The sequence below is a fragment of the Hemitrygon akajei genome, unplaced genomic scaffold (assembly GCF_048418815.1).
Source record: "Hemitrygon akajei unplaced genomic scaffold, sHemAka1.3 Scf000160, whole genome shotgun sequence".
In the NCBI taxonomy this organism is placed as follows: domain Eukaryota; kingdom Metazoa; phylum Chordata; class Chondrichthyes; order Myliobatiformes; family Dasyatidae; genus Hemitrygon; species Hemitrygon akajei.
This window is the reverse complement of record NW_027332046.1, coordinates 1,048,373-1,076,281: the sequence shown is the minus strand read 5'-3', so window position 1 is coordinate 1,076,281 and position 27,909 is coordinate 1,048,373. Positions and strand designations below refer to the sequence as shown.

At 44.9% G+C, this 27,909-nt stretch overlaps 1 protein-coding gene across 3 annotated transcripts; it reads right to left on the bottom strand.

Annotated features, from left to right (window-relative positions):
- Positions 1 to 462: 462 nt before the first annotated feature.
- On the bottom strand, positions 463 to 27,170 carry LOC140724085 (uncharacterized). Of its 3 annotated transcripts, none has more exons than XM_073038568.1 (3): positions 27,045 to 27,170; positions 17,041 to 17,208; positions 463 to 3,056 (listed from the first exon to the last, which is right to left on the bottom strand). In XM_073038568.1, the coding sequence occupies exon 3, from the start codon at positions 2,647 to 2,649 to the stop codon at positions 1,189 to 1,191; it is 1,461 nt and encodes a 486-aa protein (XP_072894669.1). In that variant the 5' UTR covers positions 2,650 to 3,056; positions 17,041 to 17,208; positions 27,045 to 27,170; the 3' UTR covers positions 463 to 1,188. The 3 variants fall into 3 exon arrangements, with proteins under 3 accessions (XP_072894669.1, XP_072894670.1, XP_072894671.1); XM_073038569.1 differs by having other exon boundaries at positions 17,041 to 17,204; XM_073038570.1 differs by lacking the exons at positions 17,041 to 17,208; positions 27,045 to 27,170 and adding an exon at positions 4,458 to 4,606.
- Between the last annotated feature and the right edge of the window lie 739 nt (positions 27,171 to 27,909).

Genomic DNA, 27,909 nt, shown 5'->3' with positions numbered 1-27,909 from the left:
ATTTCCCTGTAGTCTGAGGGTGTATCCCTGGACCTGGGCTCCGTATTATGGGAAACATCCTCTCCGTATCCTCTCTGTCTCGGCTTTACAGTATTTGGGAACCCCGCTCCCGCAACTCTACACCCCGCCCATAATTCTAAACTTCAGCGGGAACAGGCACAGAGACATCAAATACCATGAACTGGTGTCTTGTTAAGCAGCTTCAGGTGCAGCACCTTGTTCAAAACCATCTGAAAATCCAAACAAACAACACACACCACCTTCCTCATTTCACCAAAGAATTCCAACAGATCTGTCTGGGAAGATTTCTCCTGAGGAAAACCATGCCAACTTTAGCCGTTCAGGGGAGGATTTAAAAGGACTGTCATGGAACAGAATCACTGGCAGGGTCCAGCTGGCCAGAGTTGACTCTCTACTGTTCACTAGGTGTGTTAGAAATTCACTTAAGTACCAGAGACAGAGTTTAAAATAAACTGATTTATTTGTCTCAGATCCAGAATATTAAACCACAGTCACATTAAAGGAGAATGTGCAGCAGAAGAAACTCCTCCCGTGCCCAGTGACCAGGGTGCAGAACTGGGTGTGGTGAGCAGCAGCAATAATTGCAGAGTTCAGCACCGGCAGTCAATCTCGAAATTGCATTCAGCAACGGTGATGGACAAATATCCAGCATGCACTCATTGAAACTTTCTCCCCAGTGTTAACCCGGTAGTGTGTCACAAGTGTAACATGCTGCAAGGTTTCACTGCTAATGTAATGGTTTCTCTGTAGCAGCAATGTTTATGTTATGACCAGACTTATGGGTTATGGAGTGCGGGGCTATCCGATGATAGAAACATTCTTTCTTGTGAGTCTGGAAGAGGGAATTTGTGGTCTTTCGCTAGGGAGAGATGAGAAGACGTGAATGGAGAGAGCGGGCCATTTTTCTTTGTTTACTTTACTAACCCTATAGTCAAAGTAAGAATTATAAAGCTCAATCGTTTAATCGGATACTGTGTACTGTTTGTTATTTCAGGGAATTGATTTGTAACAGGGGACACATCACACAGCATCCACCCAAACAAGATTTCTCTAGTTTGGCCGGGCTGGGGGCTATCACCCCCTACATTAAGCTGCTAACCGAAGCAAGAGTTACATAAGCCGAGATGACTGAGTGAATCGCTACCCACATTCACAGCAGGTGAACGGCTACTCTCCAGTGTGAACTCGCTGATGTACCTTCAGTTTAGATGAGCAAGGGAATCCCTTCCCACAGTCTGAGCAGATGAATGGCCACTCCCCATTGTGAACTGACTGGTGTACCAGTAGGTCAGATGACCAAGTGAATCCCTTCCCACAGTCTGAGCAGGTGAACGGCCACTCGCCAGTGTGAACTCGCTGATGTACCTTCAGTTTAGATGAGCAAGGGAATCCCTTCCCACAGTCTGAGCAGATGAATGGCCACTCCCCATTGTGAACTGACTGGTGTACCAGTAGGTCAGATGACCAAGTGAATCCCTTCCCACAGTCTGAGCAGATGAATGGCCACTCCCCATTGTGAACTGACTGGTGTACCAGTAGGTCAGATGACCAAGTGAATCCCTTCCCACAGTCTGAGCAGGTGAACGGCCACTCGCCAGTGTGAAATCGCTGATGTACCTTCAGTATAGATGACCGAGTGAATCCCTTCCCACAGTCTGAGCAGGTGAACGGCCTCTCTCCAGTGTGAACTCGCTGATGTACCTTCAGTTGGGATGAGCAAGTGAATCCCTTCCCACAGTCTGAGCAGGTGAATGGCCTCTCCCCAGTGTGAACTCGCTGATGTACCGTCAGGTCAGATGAGTAAGTGAATCCCTTCCCACAGTCTGAGCAGGTGAATGGCCTCTCTCCAGTGTGAACTCGCTGATGTACCATCAGCTGAGATGAGCAAGGGAATCCCTTCCCACAGTCTGAGCAGGTGAATGGCCTCTTGCCAGTGTGAACTTGCTGGTGTACCTTAAGGTTAGATGAGCAAATGAATCTCTCCCCGCAGTCCGAGCAGGTGAACGGCCGCTCCCTTGTGTGAACTCGATGGTGAGCTATTAGGTAAGACGACCGAATGAATCCCTTCCCACAGTCTGAGCAGGTGAATGGCCTCTCACCAGTGTGAACTTGCTGATGTGTCTTCAGGTTAGATGAGCAAATGAATCCCTTCCCACAGTCCGAGCAGGTGAACGGCCGCTCCCCGGTGTGGACACGCTGGTGTTTCATTAGCGAGGATGACTGAGTGAATCCTGTCCCACAGTCTGAGCAGGTGAATGGCCTCTCCCCAGTGTGAACTCGCTGATGTACCTTCAGTTGAGATGACCGAGTGAATCCCTTCCCACAGTCCGAGCAGGTGAATGGCCTCTCTCCAGTGTGAACTCGCTGGTGTACCATTAGGTCAGATGACCGAATGAATCCCTTTCCACAGTCTGAGCAGGTGAACGGCCTCTCTCCAGTGTGAACTCGCTGATGTACCTTCAGTTGGGATGAGCAAGTGAATCCCTTCCCACAGTCCAAGCAGGTGAATGGCCTCTCTCCAGTGTGAACTCGCTGATGTACCTTCAGTTGAGATGACTGAGTGAATCCCTTCCCACAGTCAGAGCAGGTGAACGGCCTCTCCCCAGTGTGAACTCGCAGATGAGCCATTAGGTCAGATAAACAAGTGAATCCCGTCCCACAGTCTGAGCAGGTGAATGGCCTCTCCCCGTTGTGAACTCACTGGTGAGCCATTATGTCAGATGACAGAGTGAATTTTTCCCCACAAATTCAGCAGATGACCAACTTCTGCCCAGTGTGAACTGACTGGTGTGTCCACAAGTGGGAAGACCGACTGAATCCCTTCTCACACACAGAACAGGTGAATGGCCTTGTCCCAGTGTGAACTTGCTGATGTACCTTCAGTTGAGATGTCCGAATGAATCCATTCCCACTGTCTGAGCAGGAAGGAAGATGAAGTGATCCCTTGCACCACTTCTTAAATATCTGGTCAGAGACAGCAAAACTGGCGTGTTCTGTTTGCGATTCCAGTAGACAAATTCCTCATCATTTTCAACCTGTAAAAAGATTTACAAAATCCATCAATGGGTGTAGGACAACATTTCAGATGAGATCACTTGACTCGTCAAGGTGTGATATGGTTTCACACTGTTACAGTGAGGTTCAACCCAAGTTGGAGAGAGAAATCATCTTCTAATTGGGCACCTCTGGAATGACCCTCAAATTCTCTGATGCTCCTCCTGTCTCTATGAGAATGGGGCATTTCTGCCATCTTCAATCTGTGACCTGGCTCAGTTTGACTCTCTCCATTGGTATTATTCCCTGTTCCCACTGAGCTGTATGGGTTCCTGACCCCACAGTAACTGAAACACTCTCACACAAATAGCCAGCAGTGCATTCCACACACCCACCACTCTCTGTGTGAAAAACTTACGCCTGACATCCCCTCAGTATAAATTTCCAACCACCTTAAAACTATACCCCTCGTGTTAGCCATTTTAGACCTGGGAAAAAGCCTCTGGCTATCCACAGGATCAATGCCCCTCATCATCTTATACACCTAAAATATGCTCTAAACATAAACAAGGGAATCATACATTGCTTGGAGGTTTTATTAGAAGTATACAAAATTATTAGGGTACAGATAGGGTAAATGCAAGCAGCATTTTCCACTGAGGTTGGATGCGATGATAACCAGAGGTCATGGGTAAGTGGGGAAGGTGAACATTTAATGGGAGCATGTGGAATAGCTCTTTGCTAAAATGGTTGTGAGAGTGTGGAGAGAGATGCCAGCACAAGTTGTGAATATGAGCTCAGTTTCAGCATTTAAAAGAAGTCTGGATGGGAGCCTGGATGGTAGGGGTATGGAGGGCAATGGTCCTGGTGCAGGTAGTTGCATTAGACAGATTAAATGCTTTTTCAGCATTGACTACATGGGCCAAATAGCCTGTTTCCATACTGAACTTGTCCATGATTCTATGACAGAGAAGTTGGCCGAACTTGTTTGGAAGGGAAAAGGTAGGAGTGACAACGGAGCAGCAATGGCTGGAGTTTCTGGGAGCAATTCGGGAGCTGAGTGATCAATACATCCCAAAGAAGGGGAAGCACTGGAAAGGCAGGACACAACTGTGGCTAAAATGAGAAGCCAAAGCCAACATAAAAGCCAAAGAGAGGGCAAACAAAAGAGCAAAAATGATTGGGAAGCTTTTAGACACCAACAGCAGATTACTAGAAAAAAGTCAGATGAGCTCAGTGCGTGGAATCATGATATTATAGACATTAATGACTCTTTTGTAGCACCCAACAGTCTGAGGCATTTAGAGGAACAAAATATCCGGGGCCTCAATATCTCTTGAAAACCCAGGTTCTCTGCACCAGTTACCTTTCAACTTTTCTTTTGGCAGACACATACAAACTCTACACCCTCAAAATTTCACTTCTGAAGGCCTCCCACTTACCAAGTACTCCTTTGCCAGAAAACAGCCTGTCCCAAACCACACTTGTCAGATCCTTTATGATAACATTAAAATTGACCTTTCTCCAATTTAGAATCTCAACTCATGATCCAGATCTCTCTTTTTCCATATTTACTTTGAATCTCATGGGATTATGATCACTAATTGCTGTCACCATATAACCATATAACCATATAACAATCACAGCATGGAAACAGGCCATTCCGGCCCTCCTAGTCCGTGCCGAACTCTTAATCTCACCTAGTCCCACCTACCCGCACTCAGCCCATAACCCTCCACTCCTTTCCTGTCCATATACCTATCCAATTTTACCTTAAATGACTCAACTGAACTGGCCTCTACTACTTCTACAGGAAGCTCATTCCACACAGCTATCACTCTCTGAGTAAAGAAATACCCCCTCGTGTTTCCCTTAAACTTTTGCCCCCTAACTCTCAAATCATGTCCTCTCATTTGAATCTCCCCTACTCTCAATGGAAACAGCCTATTCACGTCAACTCTATCTATCCCTCTCAACATTTTAAATACCTTGATCAAATCCCCCCTCAACCTTCTATGCTCCAATGAATAGAGACCTAACTTGTTCAACCTTTCTCTGTAACTTAAGTGCTGAAACCCAGGTAGCATCCTAGTAAATCGTCTCTGCACTCTCTCTAATTTATTGATATCTTTCCTATAATTCGGTGACCAGAACTGTACACAATATTCCAAATTTGGCCTTACCAATGCCTTGTACAATTTTAACATTACATCCCAACTTCTGTACTCAATGCTCTGATTTATAAAGGCCAGCGTTCCAAAAGCCTTCTTCACCACCCTATCTACATGAGACTCCACCTTCAGGGAACTATGCACTGTTATTCCTAGATCTCTCTGTTCCACTGCATTCCTCAATGCCCTACCATTTACCCTGTATGTTCTATTTGGATTATTCCTGCCAAAATGTAGAACCTCACACTTCTCAGCATTAAACTCCATCTGCCAACGTTCAGCCCATTCTTCTAACCGGCATAAATCTCCCTGCAAGCTTTGAAAACCCACCTCATTATCCACAACACCTCCTACCTTAGTATCATCAGCATACTTACTAATCCAATTTACCACCCCATCATCCAGATCATTTATGTATATTACAAACAACATTGGGCCCAAAACAGATCCCTGAGGCACCCTGCTAGTCACCGGCCTCCATCCCGATAAACAATTATCCACCACTACTCTCTGGCATCTCCCATCTAGCCACTGTTGAATCCATTTTATTACTCCAGCATTAATACCTAACGACTGAACCTTCTTAACTAACCTTCCATGTGGAACTTTGTCAAAGGCATGGCTGAACTCCATATAGACTACATCCACTGCCTTACCCTCGTCAACATTCCTCGTAACTACTTCAAAAAATTCAATAAGGTTTGTCAAACATGACCTTCCACGCACAAATCCATGCTGGCTACTCCTAATCAGATCCTGTCTATCCAGATAATTATAAATACTATCTCTAAGAATACTTTCCATTAATCTACCCACCACTGATGTCAAACTGACAGGACTATAATTGCCAGGCTTACTTCTAGAACCCTTTTTAAACAATGGAACCACATGAGCAATACGCCAATCCTCCGGCACAATCCCCGTTTCTAATGACATCTGAAAGATCTCCGTCAGAGCTCCTGCTATCTCTACACAAACTTCCCTCAAGGTCCTGGGGAATATCCGGTCAGGACCCGGAGATTTATCCACTTTTAAATTTCTTAAAAACGCCAGTACTTCCACCTCTTTAATTGTCATAGGTTCCATAACTTCCTTACTTGTTTCCCACACCTTACACCATTCAATATCCTTCTCCTTAGTGAATACCGAAGAGAAGAAATCATTCAAAATCTCTCCCATCTCCCTCGGCTCCACACATAGCTGACCACCCTGATTCTCTAAGGGACCAATTTTATCCCTCACTATCCTCTTGCTTTTAATATAACTGTAGAAGCCTTTCGGATTTACTTCCACCTTATTTGCCAAACCAAACTCGTAACTTATTTTAGCTTTTCTAATCTCTTTCTTAAGTTTCCTTTTACATTCTTTATATTCCTCGAGCAATTCCTTTACTCCATGCTGCCTATATCTATTGTTGACATCCCTCTTTTTTCGAACCAAGTTTCTAATATCCCTTGAAAACCATGGCGCTTTCAAACCTTTAACCTTTCCTTTCAACCGAACAGGAACATAAAGATTCTGTACCCTCATAATTTCACCCTTAAATGACCTCCATTTCTCTATTACATCCTTCCCATAAAACAACTTGACCCAATCCACTCTCTCTAAATCCCTGTGCATCTCCTCAAAGTTAGCCTTTCTTCAATCAAAAATCTCAACTCTAGGTCCAGTCCTGTCCTTCTCCATAATTATATTGAAGCTAATGCTATTGTGATCACTGGACCCGAAGTGCTCCCCAACATATACATCTGTCAGCTGACCTATCGCATTCCCTAACAGGAGATCCAACACTGCCCCATCTCTAGTCGGTACTTCTATGTATTGTTGCAAAAAACTATCCTGCACACATTTCACAAACTCTAAACCATCCAGCCCTTTTACAGAATGAGCTTCCCAATCTATGTGTGGAAAATTAAAATCTCCCACAATCACCACCTTGTGTTTACTACAAATATCTGCTATCTCCTTACACATTTGCTCTTCCAACTCACGCTCCCCATTAGGTGGCCTATAATACACTCCTATCAGTGTTACTACACCTTTCCCATTCCTCAATTCCACCCAAATAGGCTCCCTAGAGGAGCTCTGTAATCTATCCTTTCAAAGCACCGCCATAAGATTTTCTCGGACAAGCAATGCAACACCTCCTCCTCTGGCCCCTCCTACTCTATCACACCTGAAGCAACTAAATCCAGGAATATTTAGTTGCCAATCACACCCTTCCTGCAACCATGTTTCACTAATAGCTACAACATCATAATTCCAGGTATCAATCCACACTTTAAGCTCATCCACCTTTCTTACAATGCTCCTAGCATTAAAATAGATACATTTAAGATACTCTCCACCTCCTCCTCTCTTTTCATCCCTAGCAATGCATTCAAATTTTATTATCCTTTTCTTTCTTCTCCCCTACAACTTCAGGCTGAGCGCATCCCTTCTCCATCACCTGCCTTTCCTCCCTCACACAGTCTACTTACTTGCTCTACTGGTGAACTAACCTCCTCTCTCATAGTTTCCTCAAATTGATTTCCGCCCCCCCCCCCCCATCTTACTAGTTTAAAGTCTGCCCTGTAGCCCTAGCAAACCTCCCCGCTAGGATATTGGTCCCCCCAGGATTCAAGTGTAACCCGTCCTTCTTGAACAGGTCACGCCTGCCCCAGAAGAGGTCCCAATGATCCAGAAACTTGAATCCCAGCCCCCTGCTCCAATCCCTCAACCACGCATTCATCCTCCACCTAATTCCATTCCTACTCTCACTGTCACGTGGCACAGGCAGTAATCCCGAGATTACTACCTTTGCGGTCCTTCTTCTTAACTGCCTTCCTAACTCCCTATACTCTCGTTTCAGGACCTCTTCCCCTTTCCTACCTATGTCATTGGTACCTACATGTACCACAACCTCTGGCTCCTCACCCTCCCACTTCAGGATATCTTGGACGCGATCAGAAAACCAGGACACCAGCCCTGGATCATTTCCTAACAGCTTATTGCACACTTGTACATCGGGAAATCAACATACTGATTAAGGGCACGTTTGACAAACTCTACCTCATCTAGTCCTTTTGCAGCATGGGAGTCCCAGACAATATCTGGAAAGTTAAAATCACTTACTGAATCAACTTTTGTTTCTTGGCATGGTCTGCGACCTCTCTGGAAATTTGTTCCTCTAAATCCCTCAGACTGTTGGGTGTAAGCAAGTCCCAGTAATGGCTACAATATCATAATTCCCTGACCTGAGCTTATCTGGCTTTCCTACGATGCTTCCTGCATTGTGATATACACAGCTCAGCACATTCATCGCACCATGCTCAGCCATTTGATTGCTGACTCTGTCTGAGGTCTGAACAACATCTCACTGGTGTCAAGTAAACAAATTCTCCCTCATTGGCACAAAAAAAAAAGGAGCTGATTGTGGATTACAGGAGAAATGGAGAAAAGCTAGCCCCTATTTACATCAATGGATCTGAGGTTGAGAGGGTAAATAGCTTTTAGATCCTCAGCACAAACATCACCAAGGATCTCATATTGTCTGTATATACCGGCTGTGTTGTGAAAAGAATATAGCAACCCCTTTTTCACCTCAGATGGTTGAAGAAGTTTCGTATGGGCCTCAAATCCTAAGAGCTTTCTGCAGGGAGACAATTGAGAGCATCCTGACTGGCTGCATCACTGCCTGGTATCTGAACTGTACTTCCCTTAATCACAGGAACCTGCAGAGAGTGGTGCAGACAGCCCAGCACATCTGTAGATGTGAACTTCCCATGATTCAGGACATTTACAGATATAGTTGTTTAAAAGTGGCCCAAAGTATATTGAGGACCCAATTCACCACAACCACAAACTGATCCAGCTGCTACCATCCAGGAAACGGTACCACAGCAAAAGGACCAACAGGCTCCGGGACATCATCTTCTACCAGGCCATCAGACTGATTAATTCATGCTGATATAATTGCATTTCGATGTTATATTGACTGTCCTATGTACAAACGATTTATTAGAAATTACCATAACTTACACATTGCACATTTAGATGGAGATGTAACGTAAATATTTCTACTCCTCATGTTTATGAAGGATGTACGTAATAAAGTCAATTCAATTCAATTCACCCTCTCCACTATCTGTTCTGTCACTCTGGCTCCAATACCCCCTACAACTTATTTTAACCACATCACCTCTCCCCCCACACTAGCTCTAGCAAGCTTTAACACTAGGATATTAGTCCCCTTCTTGTTCCATTCCCATAACAAACAAATCCCCTAACACCCCCTTTGACTTTCCACTGCCAGGTAATCCCCCCCAACAGTTTCTAAAGTGGTCTACCTGGTGTTGTGTGGGATGGCCACAAGAGTACTCTGCGACGGCACTTTAACCTCATTCCCCTTCGTAACTGTCACCCAGTTTCCTGTGTCCTGCACCTTGGGAGTAACTCACGTCTCTTCATGTCACTCACATCTATCACCCCGTCCGACTCCCAGCTGGTCCAGAATTCATTCATTTCAAGTTCCAACTCCTTAAAGTGCAGGGTTACAAGCTGCATTTGGATGCACATCTTGTGTGAGGGCATCAGGGACACTGGAGGTCTCCCCACCTTCCCACCAATGTTCCCTCGAATTTGTAATGACCAGTGTGCACATAAATCATGTATTGTGCATATGTGACAACATGTGCACAGTGATTTTTATATAGTGAGGTATTCATTTTCACAGCTAGCAAATCACTGTCGTTAAGGACTTTGATCTCCTCTTTGTGTGGGAGTTCATCTGCACTCTCACACAAACTACGTAGCAAGACTGTAACAGGTAATGAAGGATTTTCTCACCAAAGCTTTTGCATGTTGTCCGTAAGTGGTTTGTTTGCTAAATTACCCTTTAAAAAGTCAGAGTTCCAAATATCCCTCCACTTCTTCCCACTTGTAAATTCTACAGCAACTTTTGCATCACCACAATACACACAGGTAACATAAGTTTCTATAATGGACATAAATATTTACTGTGAACTCTCCTGAGGAATTAAGGATATATTAAAAAAAAACATTTTGAACCTATGTAATCTCTCGCTAAAAGAATATTTGGGACTGAATAGGAGTTTTTGAACTGAAGTAAACTCTGTTTTCAGTGGTTTGCTAAGACAGGCTCATTACCAGTTCTCTGCGGCTTGCAGAGAGACACACTGAGAGATGATTACATTATACATTGTACCCTCGTTAGCTGATAACATTATGCATTCTATCCTCATTAGTTGATAACATTATACATCTACCCTCGTTAGTTGATAACATTATACATTCTACCCTCATTAGCTGATAAAATTATACATTGTACCCTCGTTTGTGTAAAAGGAGGAGGATTCGCTGATTAGGACAGGAATGAACACGTCTGTAATTAAGTCAGGGCCTTGCAAAGGTAACAACTGATATGGACTGGACAGTACATCCATCTGTAATTAAAACCTTCATTTAGTGAACTCTCTTATCTAAGTAATTAAGTTTTGCGCCTACAGACTTGGTGGGCATACCAGTTCAAATAACATCTTGCAATAGTAATGTAGGGGCTTACTATGTATAAATACATGGCTGTAACCTGACTAAGTCAGTCCACTTGTCAGATGGTGGCAGTGCTTACGTGCCTTCCCTTTGACAACTGGGTCTCAAACTCCTACAGGAGAATGCGCAATAAACTGTGGTGACGATAAGAAGCTGGTCTCCCAAGTTTTATTCAGATTCCACTTTAACGTTTAGCATCACGAACAGGATCCCAAAATAGGGAGTGCCAAGCAGATGGGCTGAGTAAGCGGCTGGACCACTCTGGGGACGGCGGAGACTGAGTCCAATTGGTATTTTACTTTTCGTTAGGTCCTTTCAAGGTAGGGACCCTCGCCCAAGGCTGATTATGTACCTTGATAGGATTGGGAAAGAATCTGTTGGGAGACTCGTATAAGGTAGGCCCCATAAAGAAAAGAAAAACCAGCACAGTTTGCTCAGTGTGTCCGCAGTACTATACAAATGTTTAATGCGACCACGCAAGACTTATTCGGTCTCTGCCGCATGATTCTCTCAGCTGATGAGGGGTGGAAATGGAAGGCAGAACTGAGATATCAAAACCTATCAGGAGTTACATAATGAGAATGAACAGACAGACCAGATCATTCAAGCCTTGGAAAGGGCTCTCCAGCAACCTGTAAACATCACTAAAGTACTTCAATGCAAACCTAAGCCTGGGGAAACAGGACCACACTATCAGGAGCGATTTCTGGCCTGCTACGGCACTTTCACTGAAAACCAAGTCTTTACTGATGGGAATCTGTTCCCCCCAGTTTATTGTCTTACTGCTGCAATGCGCACCAACTAATTTAGCCAACATGATTAAAACAAATAAAATGGATTGGCCTGACAATGACTGAAATCGAATGTGATGAGCTTTGACATATTATTGGGACCCTACATTCGTATCCCGATCAAACCCAAAGGGAACTAATATTAAAGGTGAATATGTTCGGTGGGAAAAAAGACATGAGTGTGCTATATCTGGGGATAAGAAATGAGAACAAAAACCGACCTAGGGACAGGTGGGGACAGCAACCTGTTTAGAAATTGACAATCAAGGATGCTTCCTACCGTGAGTACCACCCCTCAGGAACAGCCCAATGCAATGTTGCAAGTTGCTGAAATTCCCCTTCTGTTTCTGATTGATATGGGGGCATCCACAACCTCTCTCTACCAGGAAATGGCATCGGAAAAGGATTCCAGCTATCAGACGTTACAATCACTATGTCTGGGTTCGAAGGGACGGAGCATATGTATTCACGTACCCAGCCACTGCAGGTGGAATTCCAGGGGACCCAGTGTGAGGTTTCATTGACAGTCACCACCAGTCGGGGGTGTAATCCAGCAGAGAGAGACTTGCTCTGTCCGTTGGAAGTTGAGATAGTCTGCGTGGACAAGAGTATCACTCTGGGACTAGTGAACAACCGACAACATCCCCACTTTCTGATGATTAAGTGGTGGGCACTTAATCTGGACTCCACTGCGTTTGAACCCCTTCTGCCAGCGGGCGACCCTCATGTGACTCTGTGCTATGCATTCCTTGAGGGACAGAAGTTCCCAGTCACAATGATTGGAGATTAAAGGAAGAGAGGGCAGTGCATTACTGGCCGAAGTTCCGGATTTCCTTTGGCGACAGATAGGACTGGTGGTTCCCCATACTACCGTGAGGGTTTGCCCTGCGTTCAAGCCAAAGAGCCTGGGTTCCTTGCCTACATTTTGATGTAACAAGCCTCCAGCAATGAGGGAGACTGGCAAAACTTGGTCGCGGGCCAACTCAAATACTGGAAGGACTCTGATCCAAAGGCGGGACATCTGGTAAGACACTCTTTTAATATTGACCAAACCTTAGATGTTGTACTCCGTCTCTGGGCAACTGCAGGCCATGAAGTTGGCCTCACCAACTGCTCCCCCTGTCTGGATCACCATGAAAGAAGGACAGACTCTCCCAGCCATTCCGCAATACGCCCTCAAGCCCGAGGCAACGTTTCATGAGGATGGAAGCTCTGTTGTGGATCCAGCAGGAAAACAATATTCTGGCGATGCGATAGTGATGGACAGTGAAGTAATTGAGCAGGCCTCTTTTGAAGCAGCTGTCTCCACCCTGAAGGCTGAGCTGTTTGCTTTGACTCGTGCCTGTATCCTAGCAACATACTAAAGTGCGAACGTTTACACGGACTCCCGTTATGCATTTGGAGTTGAATATGATTACGGGGCTCTCTGGGAACAGGGGGATTTCTGAATTCTTCTGGCCACCCCATTAGTAATGTCACCTTTGTAAACAACTTACTCACTGTTCTACAGCTACCTCGAGTTTTGGGTATTATTAAATGTGCGGCCCACACCCACATGTCTGACCGGGTCACTAAAGGCAATGCTTTAGCAGATAAGACAGCGAAAAGTGCGGCACAATCCTCGGTAGTTGTAGTCTCCTCGGGTTCCCATCAATCAATCCTCCATGACTTAAGCAGAATGGGTTTGCAGACATACAGGAGGTACGTACTTTTCAGGGGGATGTCTCTGAGGAGGAGCGCAAACTGTGGTCCCAGATGGGGTGCCAGAAAGACCCTGACCTTGGTTTTAAGATTACCCCAGCTGGACAGGTTTGTGTTCCTACACAGTTTTTACCAATATTGGACAATTATGTACATAATTGTACACACCTGGGAAAGGAAGGAATGGTTGGTAACCTGTACCCTGCACTCCGGGTACGACTCCCTTGACAGGTGGACAAGTTGATTTTACTGAGTTGCCTAGAGTACATTGCTATAGATACTGCTTAGTTATTATAGATGTGTTTAGTAGATGGATTGAAGCTATTCCAAATACCAATAATAGCACTATGACTGCTGTGAAGGTATTAGTACGGGATATAATTCTCAGGTATGGCCTGCCAGAGATGCTGAGCTCTGACAATGGCCCACACTTTGTGGTGAAAGTAAACGAAGGGGTATGTAATCAACTAGCTATCAAGCAATAGTTCCACTGTCTACACCACCCACGGGCCACTGGCATAGTGGAAAGAGTCAATGGTACTCTGAAGAGGAAATTGGCCAAACTAACAGTGGAGACTGGGCTCACTTGGTTGAAGGTCCTGCCGTTAGCCCTATTCCACATGAGGGTTACCACACAGGGGTAAGCAAGGTTATCACCAGCTGAAATCATTTATGGACGGCCCATGAGGACACCCTGTGGACCTAGACCATTGCTCCCAGAAAGTCTACCAGCAAATTGGATATGCATACCCCCGGAGAAGAGATGGGGAAATATATATGTCAACTAAAAAAGATTTTCCAAGCATTACGTTCACAGGTATGACAGGCTTACAAGGAAGAGAACTACCCCGCAGAGAGGAGTGACTATCCCACCATAGAACCTGGGAATTTTGTCCTGAACAAGAACTGGGATCGAGGAAAACTCCGACCTCGGTGAAGAGGAACATATTAGATGTTACTGACCACTCCACGGCTCTGAGACTGAAGGGGCAATCTCGGTGGATACATCGAACATACTACAAATGTGTTACTGAAGGAACTAAGTAGAAGGACCATCTCAGACTAAATGAAAATGTATTGGTTGATAGTGGTGTGACGAACCTCTACGTTGCTTGCCGTGGACTGTCATTTTAAGAGAGAGTGCCTGAGTGATGTCAGCCGCTGGCTTTCTCGGCTCCTGTTTGATTCTTACTGAGAGAGAGAGAGGGGCAGAACTATTTGACTATGCAGCATGTTTACACTTGCTCACAGCTTGTGTTTACATAGCTCGTAGTTTGTTTTATTTAAGCAAGGACAGTCAGAGACAGACAGTCAGACGAAGAGAAAGAAAGGAGATGGAAGGTTCAAAACAAAGGACCTAGTGGCCAAAGGTCACTGTTTGAACTCTCCTGTGCCCACAAGAGCGGGTTGATTATTGATCCGGCGTATACCAAATGTGTGATTGTCAATTTGTTTGATCCACTGGAGTGGATCTGTTGGTTTGGAAGTATCCTGTGAAGACCACTTGTACTAACCCTTGCCTGGGGGTGGTAATTCACTTGAAGAGGGTACCCTTGAGACAAATCACTGTTGGTGATAATTCCTACAATCCGTATGTGGATTTTGTTGGGAGTATCCCATGGCCACCACTTTTGTTAACCCTTAGCTAGATTCGGGAGTGTTATGTGGTACCCACTTGTGAGAGGTGATATTCTGTGGAAGTCACTGTTGGTAATTTGTGTGTTGGATCTGGATTGGGAGTAGCTTGTGGAATCTGCCTTGGTGTTAACGCTTGCCTGGGTGGTAGTTCCTTTTGAAGACAGTACCCCTGTCATAAGCTACTTTTGGTGATAATTCATATGTGGATTTGGAATGACAATGGATATGACCTATGGTGAATGTTATCTTGTTTTACCAGTGTGGAATTTGTAGAATTCAATGTAATTGCCTTCTCTCGACATTCACCCTGGATTACAAATTTTTCTCTCATCTTTGATTCCGTGAATAAACTGAACTTTCATACTTTACCATCTCAAGACTTTAAGCTTGGTATTGCCTGAGCTCAATGGTTTGGGAGTTATATTTACACATATGTATACTCATAACACCATTAGTTTTTGATTATTTTGCTTGTTGTTATATTATAAGTAGATACTAATAAAGATAGTGGTTTTAACATCAAAACCAGACTCCAGGTGTGGTCTATGGCTGCTGGTTTATTTAAACCATTATGGGTACGTAACAGTGGTGTTCGTGTTTATGTCTTTGAGAGGGATCACCTCAGCATCCAGGGGCCCCCATGTTAACACCTTTCTGTCTCTCTGTCTCACCTATGCCAAACCGGTAGAACTAGGGTCTTGCTGGGTTTGTGCTGAAATTCTGTAGCACGGTAAAACTATGATTCCAATGTCAGTAATTCCGCTCAACCAGAGTGAGGAACTCTCAGCCTGGGCTTTCTCAAATCAGGGAAGAGAAGTGAGGAACTGTGATCCAGTCAGAGATGACTGTGACTGTCAGTGTTTTGAGGGATGGTATCTCAGGCCCACACCAAATGGAGGTTCCTTTACTGGGAAACATGCATCCTGACCATACTTGCAGGTGCCCAGCAGCCGAGAGTAATAACTGAGACTGAGCGATTTTGGATGATCGCTTTTCTCTCCTATGGAGTAGCCAGGAATTCATGAGAAATAATCAATTTGGCTACAGCACTTGAGGAGCTGGCCACAATACTGCAGGGGCCCTGACAGAAACACAGGGCCAAGTAACAGAAATATCCACTGAAATGATTGCAATCCGACAAACAGTCCTACAGAATCTTATGGCTTTAGATTTTATCCTCGCTGAGAAAGGGGAACCTGTGCTATTATTGACACAGAATGTAGCACCTATATCCCTGATGAGTCTAACATTACAACCCTCTCCAAGCACACTGCCAAGGAGATTGACAGCATCAAGAAAGTAGGGCAGGATTTACACCGATTCACTGAAGGGTCGAAATGGTAGTCTTTGAAGGACTGTTCGGTAATATGTGGGGCATGATATTGCATTATGGCCCAATAGTTGTGCATATCATTGTTATAATTACTGTTGTACGCTGATAAGTCAATGCTGTACTCGGTTGCTTTCTCTGTAAAAAATTACCGCTTTGTTGATCATGTAATGATCAAAAAGAGGGAATGATAAAGTATGTAAAAGTGTTAACAGTTTGTTAAAAAAAAGCAACCTGTTTTTTCTGAAAGAGACTGCTAGTGATCAACAGATGTGCTAAGCCATGCTGAGCCATATTTCTGCTTGAGGGTAGCTGTCTACGGTTTCTAGATGCTTATCTACTTGTGCATTCACGTGTAGAGATAGGACAGCTTCAGTCTGTTCTGTGTGTGTAAGCCATTATGACTGTTTTGTAAATTGTCTTTAGGGGCTGTCATGTAGTAAATAACTTTGGCTCCAGCCTGTCTTGTGTGGGGGATATCTGGACGGATATATCTGTGGTGTAAGGGGAATTGTTAGTCAGTTAGTGGATAGGTAGGAGCAGTGAAAAACTGTCCCTGTTTGAGCGACTAACTGAATAAGCCCCGGGTGCTTAGAATAAAGTGTTTGTACTTATACGGTCTCTGAGTGACTTTATCCGGATTCAACTTCTACACAATGGGAGTGGTTTTAAAGGGGTGGGTTGCTGGAAGCACATTACCAGACCTGGAGTGATTGCAACTCCATCTGACAGAGGCATAACTGGTTCTTCTGAGCACATTCAGTCTCACGCCAACTATTTCCTACCTTCTTTTGTACGGGTATGTAATATCTAAAGGACCAGTGTTTGAGTAAATCAGACTCACCAAACTTTCTCCTGACTAAATCACTGGAATCTCCAAGTCCGTTGGGTCCTCTCCAATTGATGCTCTCAATCCTTTGGTTGGTTCACTTGTTGCTGTTCCCTCGTCTTCAGTCGTGGTTTGCTTCCAGTTGGGGTTTTTCTTCCAATAAATCTCTCACCGCAGGTCTAACTTTAACATGAATGATAATGAAGCACATTAACAGTAAAAAGAACCAAACATTTCTGCTTAATTTCTGCTGTTATGAAACCAGTAACTGGTTTCACTTACCAGCAAAGATAGATATGTCAGTTGAAGTCCAATGGTACTATTTTCAAAAGTTTTATTAATAAAGGGGCACAAAAATTAAGGTTAATACAAACATTCAGATAACATGCGTCAATACTCAATCTAAAACGCAGGTACTTTAATAATCACTCAGAAATAAGCTCTTTCGTTGTCTAGGGTATAATACTGAGTCCAATTGGAAATATAAAGAGTCACTCTGAAGTCTGCAGGCTTTTCCCTTTTGGTGTCACGTGTTGGAGAGAGAGAGAGATAAACGGAAAAACTTGCCCAAAACATCCGTGGAATCAGGGGAGCGATCTTCCCCGTTGTTAGTTAAAAGCGATCTTCTGTTGGTTCTAGCCACAAACTCCGCATTCGGAATTTAACGCACGTGGCTTACTTCAAAATGGCTTCCCATTCCCACGGGAAGCGGTATCGTGCTTCTTGGTGTCTCCTTGGTGCGTCTGAGGGTCGTCCTCTTTCAGACCCTCCTTTATACTGCCTCACGGGATCTCAGGTGTCAATCAGGTTGCAGGTGATGCAATCTCTCTCTCAACCAGCCCACTTTGCCCGAGGGCTTTACAATGTCCCTGCGAGTTGGCACGTCTGCAGTTCCCAGGTGTCTCCTAAGAACAATGCCACAGTCACCAGCTTTTGTCCCAGTGGAATGCGGTATCCAGCACGTCGCTGTCTTTCCATTTCCTGTGTCCATTCGGCCTGTCTCTCTCTCTCTCCTGCTCTCTCTCTCGGGTCATTGACCCCCCTTTCACTAGGGCTCTTGCAATTCTCACAAAGGAGGGGGCTGGTATCATAACACCTCCCCTCTTAAAGGTTTTTTACCAGCGGTTAAAAACACAGAGTGGTACAGAGTCTTACAGAAATTTTGAATCTAACACAATACAGAAGCTTTTCTTTTCACTACAGAGTAATACAGTTATACATTCAAGTCAGCATCTAAACAGTTAACAATTAGTGTCCCTTTAGTTAATATCTTAACATTGCGTACCGTACTAAAGTCTTGTAACATCAGACTTCAATTCAATAACCACCTATTTATTTATTGTTTTCAGCAACAAAACTGCGGAGGTGTGATCTTAGCTTAGGTGCATCTACAAAAGTTTATGCGAATACTAATCGTTTCGGTCGGTTTACTTCGCCGGCAGGTCTCCAAAGGTCTGTCTTTATTATTCACAGGCTTTGGCGCAACCCGTAAAACCTGCTTTGCTGTTTAAAAAAAATGGCATCCCCATTAACCGTCACCTCTTTTCTGGCGAGTCCCCCCGTTTGGGACTTTGAGTAATTTGGCGTGGTGAATTCCCGCCCGCCTCGTTCATCGGGGCTATTTTTTCAACACCATGCCCCAAACTGTCAAGACCCTTCAGGCTATTTGTTTTTAATTCCAACTCCTCTTTCAGGTAGCATTTCGAATGCAACCTCTTCACACCCCACCCTGGCGTAACAATAGAGTGGGGGGCCCCGCTATTTCCCGACTCACTCTGTGAGCGATCTGCCAGGTTTAAAATTTCTTCCTTCGACTTGGGAACTACAGACTTTCCGTTTCCTTCAATAACAATCCTCATTCCCCCCTTAAATTCGGCATTAACCTTGGCCCCACTCTCGAATACAAACACCGTGGAACTCACACTTCCCACGGTTACCAAGGTTAACCCTTTTCCTACTGAACCAACCCTATCTGATCCACAAAGACGGCCGCCCCGTCCCCCTGAATCAAACACCTCAGACTTCCCCTGAGCTCTGTTACCAGGTTCAGCACCACGTGCGCCCCCATCTTGGACACACTCAAACGGGACATTGGCCCCTTCCAGGCTTTCAATACCCGTACCTTTTTCAAATTCTAACGTACCCCGATCCTTCCAGTTACTCTCTAGGCAGCCCCCCGTTGGGGAAGGCGCAACCCTGCGAGCTGAAACAACCTCCTCGGCCATTTCAGCTGACTTCTCCACAGCAAGGATACCCTTCCTCGGGACCATCGAGAACACCTTTAGAACTCTGAACTTCTTCAAACAATTCTGCCAAACCAGACAGATTAACCATGTCCAACTCTGGACATTTTAACAACTTTATCCGTTTCTCAACTTTAGTTCCTACCTCTAGGACCTTTCTCTTCACTAAGGGCAGGGCTATTTCCTTTCCCTTACCCCCTTTTACTTTACTGCTTTCTGTTTTACCACCCTCGGAACCCTCATGGTACAGGGTCGGTAAAAACATCTTGGCCAGATCACCGCTGGCTTCATTTAAACTGTCCTCTTTCTCAGCCGCTTTTTCCGACAGGCTGCGTGTGACCGCGCATGCGCGATAGCTTTGGGACTCTAGGGGCGGGGCCACCGCACTCGCCAGTCTGCGGGTCGGCATCATAGCTGCCACCGTTTCAAAAAACAAGAAATAACTATCAACATCCGTCTCTTCGAACGGAGGTACTACTCTCAGCTCCCGACTAACATTAAACCGCTCTCTCCTTAGCTCCTCCCTCTCTCTTTCTCTCCCCGCTGCCGCTCTCTCGGCTGCTGCTAACTCTCTGATCCGAATTTCATGCTGTCTTTGCCTCTCAGCTTGATCCTGCTCGTTTTCCACTTCTAACCCCTTCGCCAAATTTAACAAGTCTGATTTGGTGCACACCTCTAGCGCTGCCACAGTCGCGTTTTTCATAAATTCACACACGTCCATCTTTGCTGGTTTTTCTGTCTGGCTACCTGCGTACCAGATCCAAATTATTTTTTTTGATTTACAATCCCGATTGACTGACCTCCCCCTTTTTGGTGTCAAATCCCGAGACGAGAACCCCACTTGTTATGAAACCAGTAACTGGTTTCACTTACCAGCAAAGATAGATATGTCAGTTGAAGTCCAATGGTACTATTTTCAAAAGTTTTATTAATAAAGGGGCACAAAAATTAAGGTTAATACAAACATTCAGATAACATGCGTCAATACTCAATCTAAAACGCAGGTACTTTAATAATCACTCAGAAATAAGCTCTTTCGTTGTCTAGGGTATAATACTGAGTCCAATTGGAAATATAAAGAGTCACTCTGAAGTCTGCAGGCTTTTCCCTTTTGGTGTCACGTGTTGGAGAGAGAGAGAGATAAACGGAAAAACTTGCCCAAAACATCCGTGGAATCAGGGGAGCGATCTTCCCCGTTGTTAGTTAAAAGCGATCTTCTGTTGGTTCTAGCCACAAACTCCGCATTCGGAATTTAACGCACGTGGCTTACTTCAAAATGGCTTCCCATTCCCACGGGAAGCGGTATCGTGCTTCTTGGTGTCTCCTTGGTGCGTCTGAGGGTCGTCCTCTTTCAGACCCTCCTTTATACTGCCTCACGGGATCTCAGGTGTCAATCAGGTTGCAGGTGATGCAATCTCTCTCTCAACCAGCCCACTTTGCCCGAGGGCTTTACAATGTCCCTGCGAGTTGGCACGTCTGCAGTTCCCAGGTGTCTCCTGAGAACAATGCCACAGTCACCAGCTTTTGTCCCAGTGGAATGCGGTATCCAGCACGTCGCTGTCTTTCCATTTCCTGTGTCCATTCGGCCTGTCTCTCTCTCTCTCCTGCTCTCTCTCTCGGGTCATTGACCCCTCTTTCACTAGGGCTCTTGCAATTCTCACAAAGGAGGGGGCTGGTATCATAACACTGCTAAGAACAAAACTAAGATGGAAACATCCTCTCCATGTGCACTGTATCCAGGGTTTTCAGCATTTGGTAGGTTTACTTAACCATACATCCCTCCACCACCCCCACTGTCCCTCTGAACTCCATTGAGTACAGGTGCAGAACCATCAAATACTTCTCATACATTAAGCTGTTTATTCCTGAGATTATTCATATAAACCTTGTTAGCAACAATTGTACTGAATACATTACCAGGAATAAGAGACAAATTGATACCAGGATAATTTACAGGGAAAAGTTGTGGTTTCTTCACTGTTCTACCATCACAGAATGAGCCATTTCCTTTTCCAGATTAAAACAAGTCCATTTCAGGAAATATAAAGCATTCCAGGGTGAATGTAATAAAAAGAAACTGGAATTACCAGAAACACTCAGCAGGTAAGGAACAGCTATGGGCATAAGAACAAACTTTACAATTCAGGGTAATAGCGTTTTGTCAGAATGGCTTCAAACATTTTCAGTTTTTAGTGCAGATGTCCAGCAACTTGAGTTTCTGTTTGATTCCCACTGCCTGACAGCTTGATCCAGGCAGCTTGATCCCCAAGGGCATTTTACTTGGATCTAAAACTGAGATATCCAACCTTACAGACTCACACAGCTGAACCTGCCACTTACCCACCCTGAGAGTCTCACACATCGTCCCCACATCTCAGACTGGGTAGTGCAATCTGGGATTTCCCCACAACCAATGTCCAGCAGCTCGAAATTTCTGCTTCATTGCAGAAGGACGACCATCCAGCCCCAGCTGTAGAAGCAGTAACCAAAGTCAAAGCCAAAACACCGACAGTTCCATATGCCTGGAATGCCGATCGCAGGATTATAGCCCAAGCACCAACTCTCCCAGTACTCCTTGCTGCCAGTAAAATGCTGTAGGGTGTCAGCCAGTCACTGTTCAAAAACTAGCACCTCCACACCAATGCACAACAGAAGTGGTACCTGATGACCCTCCGGCATTCCAGCTAACAAAAAACGATTCTGGAAATAACTCAGCAAGGCCAAAGGTGCAAAAGAACACTTCACAATGAAAAAAAGTTTAGAAGAAAGATTGCTGATATATAACATTGCGGAGGTGGGATACAGGGTGGACCGAGGTTGACCCAGATGGTTGATGTATATCACTGAAGCAGGAGTGAGGAGACTGGACAGAGGCTGAACAAGATAGGCAGGGAATGACCAGATGGAACCAGGTGGGAGAAGGGATCAAGGACAATCACTGATGATCCTCCAGCAATACACAGATAGTGAATGAATAGTACATACTACTGTATAAAAAGATTCTAAAATGACAAAGTTAGAACAAAACAAACAACAAGAACTTTGGCATTTACACTTTGATCCTCACCAAATTTTTATCAACACACCATAGAAAGTTTCCCATCCAGACACTTCACGCTCTGCATCGTAACTGCTCTGCCTGTGACTGTGAGGGACTGCAGAGACCTTTGGATACAGATCAGCATATCACAGAAAGCACTTTCCCCCCTAGGCTTCCCAGTCCCTCGGTAAAGCAGGCAGTGAAATCAAAGATCACACAACATGGGACATTTTCCTTTCTCACCCACCCCAGTTCGGGAGAAGACACAACAGCCGTAAATCTCAAGGACAAATGTGAGGCATTTTGAGGAAAGTTAAAGAGACTTCGTGGCCAACATCAGACATCCCAACACAACATGGCGGAAGCATCACCACCCATCCAGGGACTATGCGCACACACCACGTGATCTTATGTCACAAAGCAGAGGGCAGGCCGGATCTGCGGTAAACAGCTTCACGTGACATTTTGGTGGGTCTTCAATTTCAAATCTGCAGAAATAGACAGTCTTGACTCCCGGTTTGGATCATTCAATGCAGATGAAGAGAAGTCTACACATTTTTAATGAGGCCAGGTAACTGGGTACTAAATGAGCAATTAGCCCTCAGTTCGGGGCTCATGGCTGACACCAGGTCTCCCCGCTCCGGATCGGTCTCAATACTCCAAGGGGAAAGTGATATCATCGGTCCACTGACAGCGACCCCAACCCCTGGCTCCCCGGCCCCGGAGGCATGGACACTTCCCCAATCCCGAAGACAATCCACTTGAACACTGAGCGAAAAGGAAAAAAAACACCAATCATCCGGAGACACAGCATGCGCGAAGAGATTGTTACATCTGCGGTTGAAAGGGAGAGGCAAATGGGGTTACGTGACTGGTAGAGTCTACCATCACTGCTGACAGAGCACTCCAGCTACCCACCACTCTGTGGAAAGAAACAAACTTGTCTCTCACATCTCCTCTCATGTTAACTGTATCAGATATTTCAACCCCCAGGAAAAACATAACGTCTGTCTACTCTATCTATTCCTCTCATAATCTTATAAATGTCCATCCAGTCTCACCCCAGCCTGCGTCGCTCTGAGAAAAAAAAACAAGTTTGTCCAACCTCTCATTATACCTCACACACTCTAATGCAGACAATATCCTGGTAAACCACTTTTACACCCTCTTCTATTATTGACATTTCGCATTCTTAAAATAAAGCAGTGATTCCAACTGATCTAAGACAGGGAATGTTTTCTAGAATTAAATGTCAGGAATTGTGAAAAACTGAGTTTAAATGTATTTGGCTACAGTGTATGTAAACTTCTGACTTCAACTGTAGCAGCTAATATGAAAAAAAGAAAATTTGCAAGTGTATCAAGCAGATAAATGGCAGATTTTCTGTTCTCATGGATGAATCAACAAGCATTAATAGATTATTTGAAATGTGAAAGTGACAAGGCAGGTGACCCCCATTTTATGTTTTTAGATCTAATTGAACTGCCTGATCAGAAAGCTGCAACTATTGCTGAGCATCTATTGAACAGTCTCATTAACCATGGGTTTGATGACTCTTACTTGAAACAGAACCTTGTAGCATTTGCTAGTGACGGAGTGAGCGTCATGCATGGCGTAAAATCTGGTGTTGCTACAATTCTCAAGGAACATTACCGTGATGTGACAATTTGGCACTATCTTAATCACAGATTAGAATTTGCAGTAGGTGATCCAGTTAGAGAAGTTCACGGAATAAATCATTTTCAATCATTTACAGACAATTAGTACTCTGTTTACAGTAGATTACCTCTGAACTCTCTGAATGTGCCTCTCAGAATCAGAATCAGGTTTATTATCACCGGCATGTGTCATGAAATTTGTTATCTTTGCAGCAGCATTTCAATGCAATGCATAATACAGAAGAAAAAAAACACAAAATAAAATAATAAAAATAAATAACTATATCAATTACAGTATATATATATCTGGGACCCTTGCTCATCATGATTTTTATAAATGACCTGGATGAGGAAGTGGAGGGATGGGTTAGTAAATTTGCTGATGACACAAAGGTTGGATGTGTTGTGGATATTGTTGAGGGCTGTTAGAGGTTACAGTGGGATATAGTTAAGATGCAAAACTGGGCTAAGAAGTGGCAAATGGAGTTCAACCCAGATAAGTGTGAAGTGATTCATTTTGTTAAGTCAAACATGATGGCAGAATATAGCATTAATGGTAAGACTTGGCAGTGCGGAGGATTAGAGGGATCTTGGATCCGAGTCCATAGGACACTCAAAGCTGCTAAGCAGGTTGACACTGTAGTTAAGGTGGCGTACAGTGCATTGACCTTCATCAATCATGGGACTGAATTCAGTAGCTGAGAGGTAAAGTCACAGCTATATAGGACCCTGCTCACCCCCCACTGTGCTCAGTTCTGGTCGCCTCACTACAGGAATGACGTGGAACCTTAGTAAGTGTGCAGAGGAGACTTACAAGGATGTTGCCTGGATTGGGGAGCATGCCATATGGAAATAGGTTTAGTGAACTCAGCCTTTTCTCCTTGGAGTGACAGAAGATGAGACGTGACCTGACAGAGGTGCATAGATAGTAAGTGGTATTGATCATGTGGATACTCAGAGGCTTTTTCCCAGGGCTGAAATGGTTGCCACAAGAGGACACAGGTTTAAGGTGCTGGGGAGTAGGTAGAGAGGAGATGTCAGAGGCAAGTTTTTTTTTTACTCAGAGAGTGGTGAGTATGTGGAATGGGCTGCCAGCTACGGTGCTGGAGGCAGATACGATAGGGTTTTTTAAGAGACATTTGGATAGGTACATAGACACATCAGAGAAAAATAGAAAACAAACTAGCTTGGAAAAATAGAGGGCTATGGGTAAGCTGAGTAATTTCTAAGGTCGGGACATGTTGGCACAACTTTGTGGGCCAAAGGGCTTATATTGTGCTGTAGGTTTTCTATGTTTCTATGAATAGAGTAAAAATCGTGCAAGAAACAGAAATACTATATATTTTAAAAGTGAGTTAGTGTTTCTGGGTTCAATGTCCATTTAGCAACTGGATGGCAGAGAAGAAGAATCAGTTCTTGAATTACTGAGTGTGCGCGTTCAGGCTTCCGAACCTCCCTATCTGATGGTAACATTGAGAAAAGGGCATTCCTTGGGTACTGGAGGTCCTTGATAATGGACGCTGCCTTTCTGAGACACTGCTTATAATCCTCTGGTAATCTTATAAACGTCTACCCAGTCTCACCCCAGCCGGCACGGCTCCAGAGAAAACAACACAATCTTGTCCAACCTCTCGTTATAGTTCAGGTCCTCTAATCCAGGCAGTATCCTGGTAAACCTCTTCTGTGCCCTCTCCAAAGCCCCAACATCCTTCTGAGAATGAGGGCGACCAGAACTGTCAGAAACACTCCAGATGTGCTCTAACTAGTTTTATAAAGCTGCGACACTACTTCCCGACTTTTGAACTCACTGCTTCAACTAATAAAGACAACCACGCCATTTGCCTTCTTAACCACCCGATCAATCTGTGCAGTCTCTTTCAGGGAGCGATAAACTTGGAGTCTGAGATCCCTCTGATTATCAACACTGTTCAGCATTTTGCATTTAACAGTATACTGTCTCATACATTCGACCTACCGAGCTGCCAAGATGATCATCACTAATCAAATGTCACAGTTCTTCCAGATCCTGCTGAATTTGTTGCCAAGTGAGAAAGTACGGGTAGGTACAGGCACAGGGAAACACTGACGTGTAGCAGCATCACAGGCAAGTACATTCAGATAACACACGGAACATAAATATGCAATTCTCTGTCAGTAACAATATAGAAACATGTTTAACGTCATCCTGCTAATCGGACCGGAACAACAGGGGCTGAGCGGCGGCTCATCTCAGACGGTTCGGTGTGAAGGTCTCACAACCCGGACCGACCCCGGCAGATTCTGTGAAGGAAGCGAGGCGAGGCCGCCAGTTCAGGAAAGTTCATCCCCTCCCTCTCCCTCTTCACCGATCACCTTGAGTTTCATTGGCGTGTTGGGGAGGAAGCATTAAGAAGAGGGACGCCTCACGTCTTAATAAGCTGGTAAGGAAGGCGGGCTCTGTCGTGGGCAAAGTACTGGAGAGTTTAACATCGGTAGCTGAGCGAAGGGCGCTGAGTAGGCTACGGTCAATTACGGAAAACTCTGAACATCCTCTACATAGCACCATCCAGAGACAGAGAAGCAGTTTCAGTGACAGGTTACTATCGTTGCAATGCTCCTCAGACAGGATGAAGAGGTCAATACTCCCCAATGCCATTAGGCTTTACAATTCAACCGCCAGGACTTAAGAACTTTTTTAAAAGCTATTATTAATGCTTTTTGAGATAGTGATTTAGATGCATATCATACTTTTTACTGAGTTAAGTATTGTATGTAATTAGTTTTGCTACAACAAGTGTATGGGACATTGGGAAAAAAAAAGTTGAATTTCCCCATGGGGATAAATAAAGAATCTATCTATCTATCTCTGTCTCTTCCTCACTCCCACCTTTTATTGTCAGGTCCTGCCGAAGGGTTTCGTCCGGTAACGTCGACCGTACTCTTTTCCTAGATGCTGCCCGGCCTGCTGAGTTCCCCCAGGATTTTGTGCGCGTTTCTCGCATTTCCAGAATCTGCAGATTTTCTCTTGTTTGAGTTCGGGAAAGTTAACTCACCACCCACCGTCAGACCTCTCCGCTCAGGACCGGCTTCAATACTCACCGAAAGGAAATTGTTGGTGTTGCCCCGCAGATAATAATCCGTCCCAGCTCCCCGCCCCAGGAGGGAAGACCCCTCCCGATACCGATCCCACCGCCGGCCCGCTTCCACAAAGAACGAAAAACAACAGGGCCCATCTCGGACTGAGCATGCGTGCTGCGAAACAGGCGTCATGAGGCAGTGGGCGGGACATCGCAACCAAACCTGCAGATGCTGCGGATCTGCGATAAACGGGATCACGTGACGGTGGAGCGCCTCCCACGTGACCCGGAGTCTTCGCTCCTCTCCCCTCACACGCTGCCGGACCCACCGCCGCCTTCCCACATTATTTCAATATTTCCCAATGTAATTTCCATATTTACACCAGATATGTATTTAGTTTTTCCCTCCATATCTTCTCCGATCCCTTTCCCTCCACCCCCAGGTCACAGAGTTCTTATAGTTAGAGTTTCGATTCCCAGCTCGGTCAGACACACAATTCACACCACACAGGAAATTTTCTGGTTTCATTTAAATCAGCCTATGTTTATAAACACTAATTTCTATTCACATTTCTCTGGCCTCACTGGATAGGAACACTGAGACATCAAGTGAGAAACAGGTGGGCCATTCAACCCCAATAACCATCAACAAGATGACGGCTGTTCACCCATCACAGTTACATGTTTCTGCCCGATCCTCATTTCCTCGATCCCTTCGGTCTCCACACATCTGCCGGCCTCGGTTTTATGTGAGGACGATCACCGAGTCTTCACCGCCCTCTGTGGTGGGGATTTACAGACATTCACAACCCGTGGAATGGAGACATTTCCCCTCATCTCAGTCCCGGACAGTCCACTCCCTTTTCAGAGACTGGGATCCCTGGTTC

Bases quoted from the DNA above. Each gene is read 5' to 3' on its own strand.
- LOC140724085 (XM_073038568.1), bottom strand. From the start codon at position 2,649: ATGGCTCATCTGCGAGTTCACACTGGGGAGAGGCCGTTCACCTGCTCT.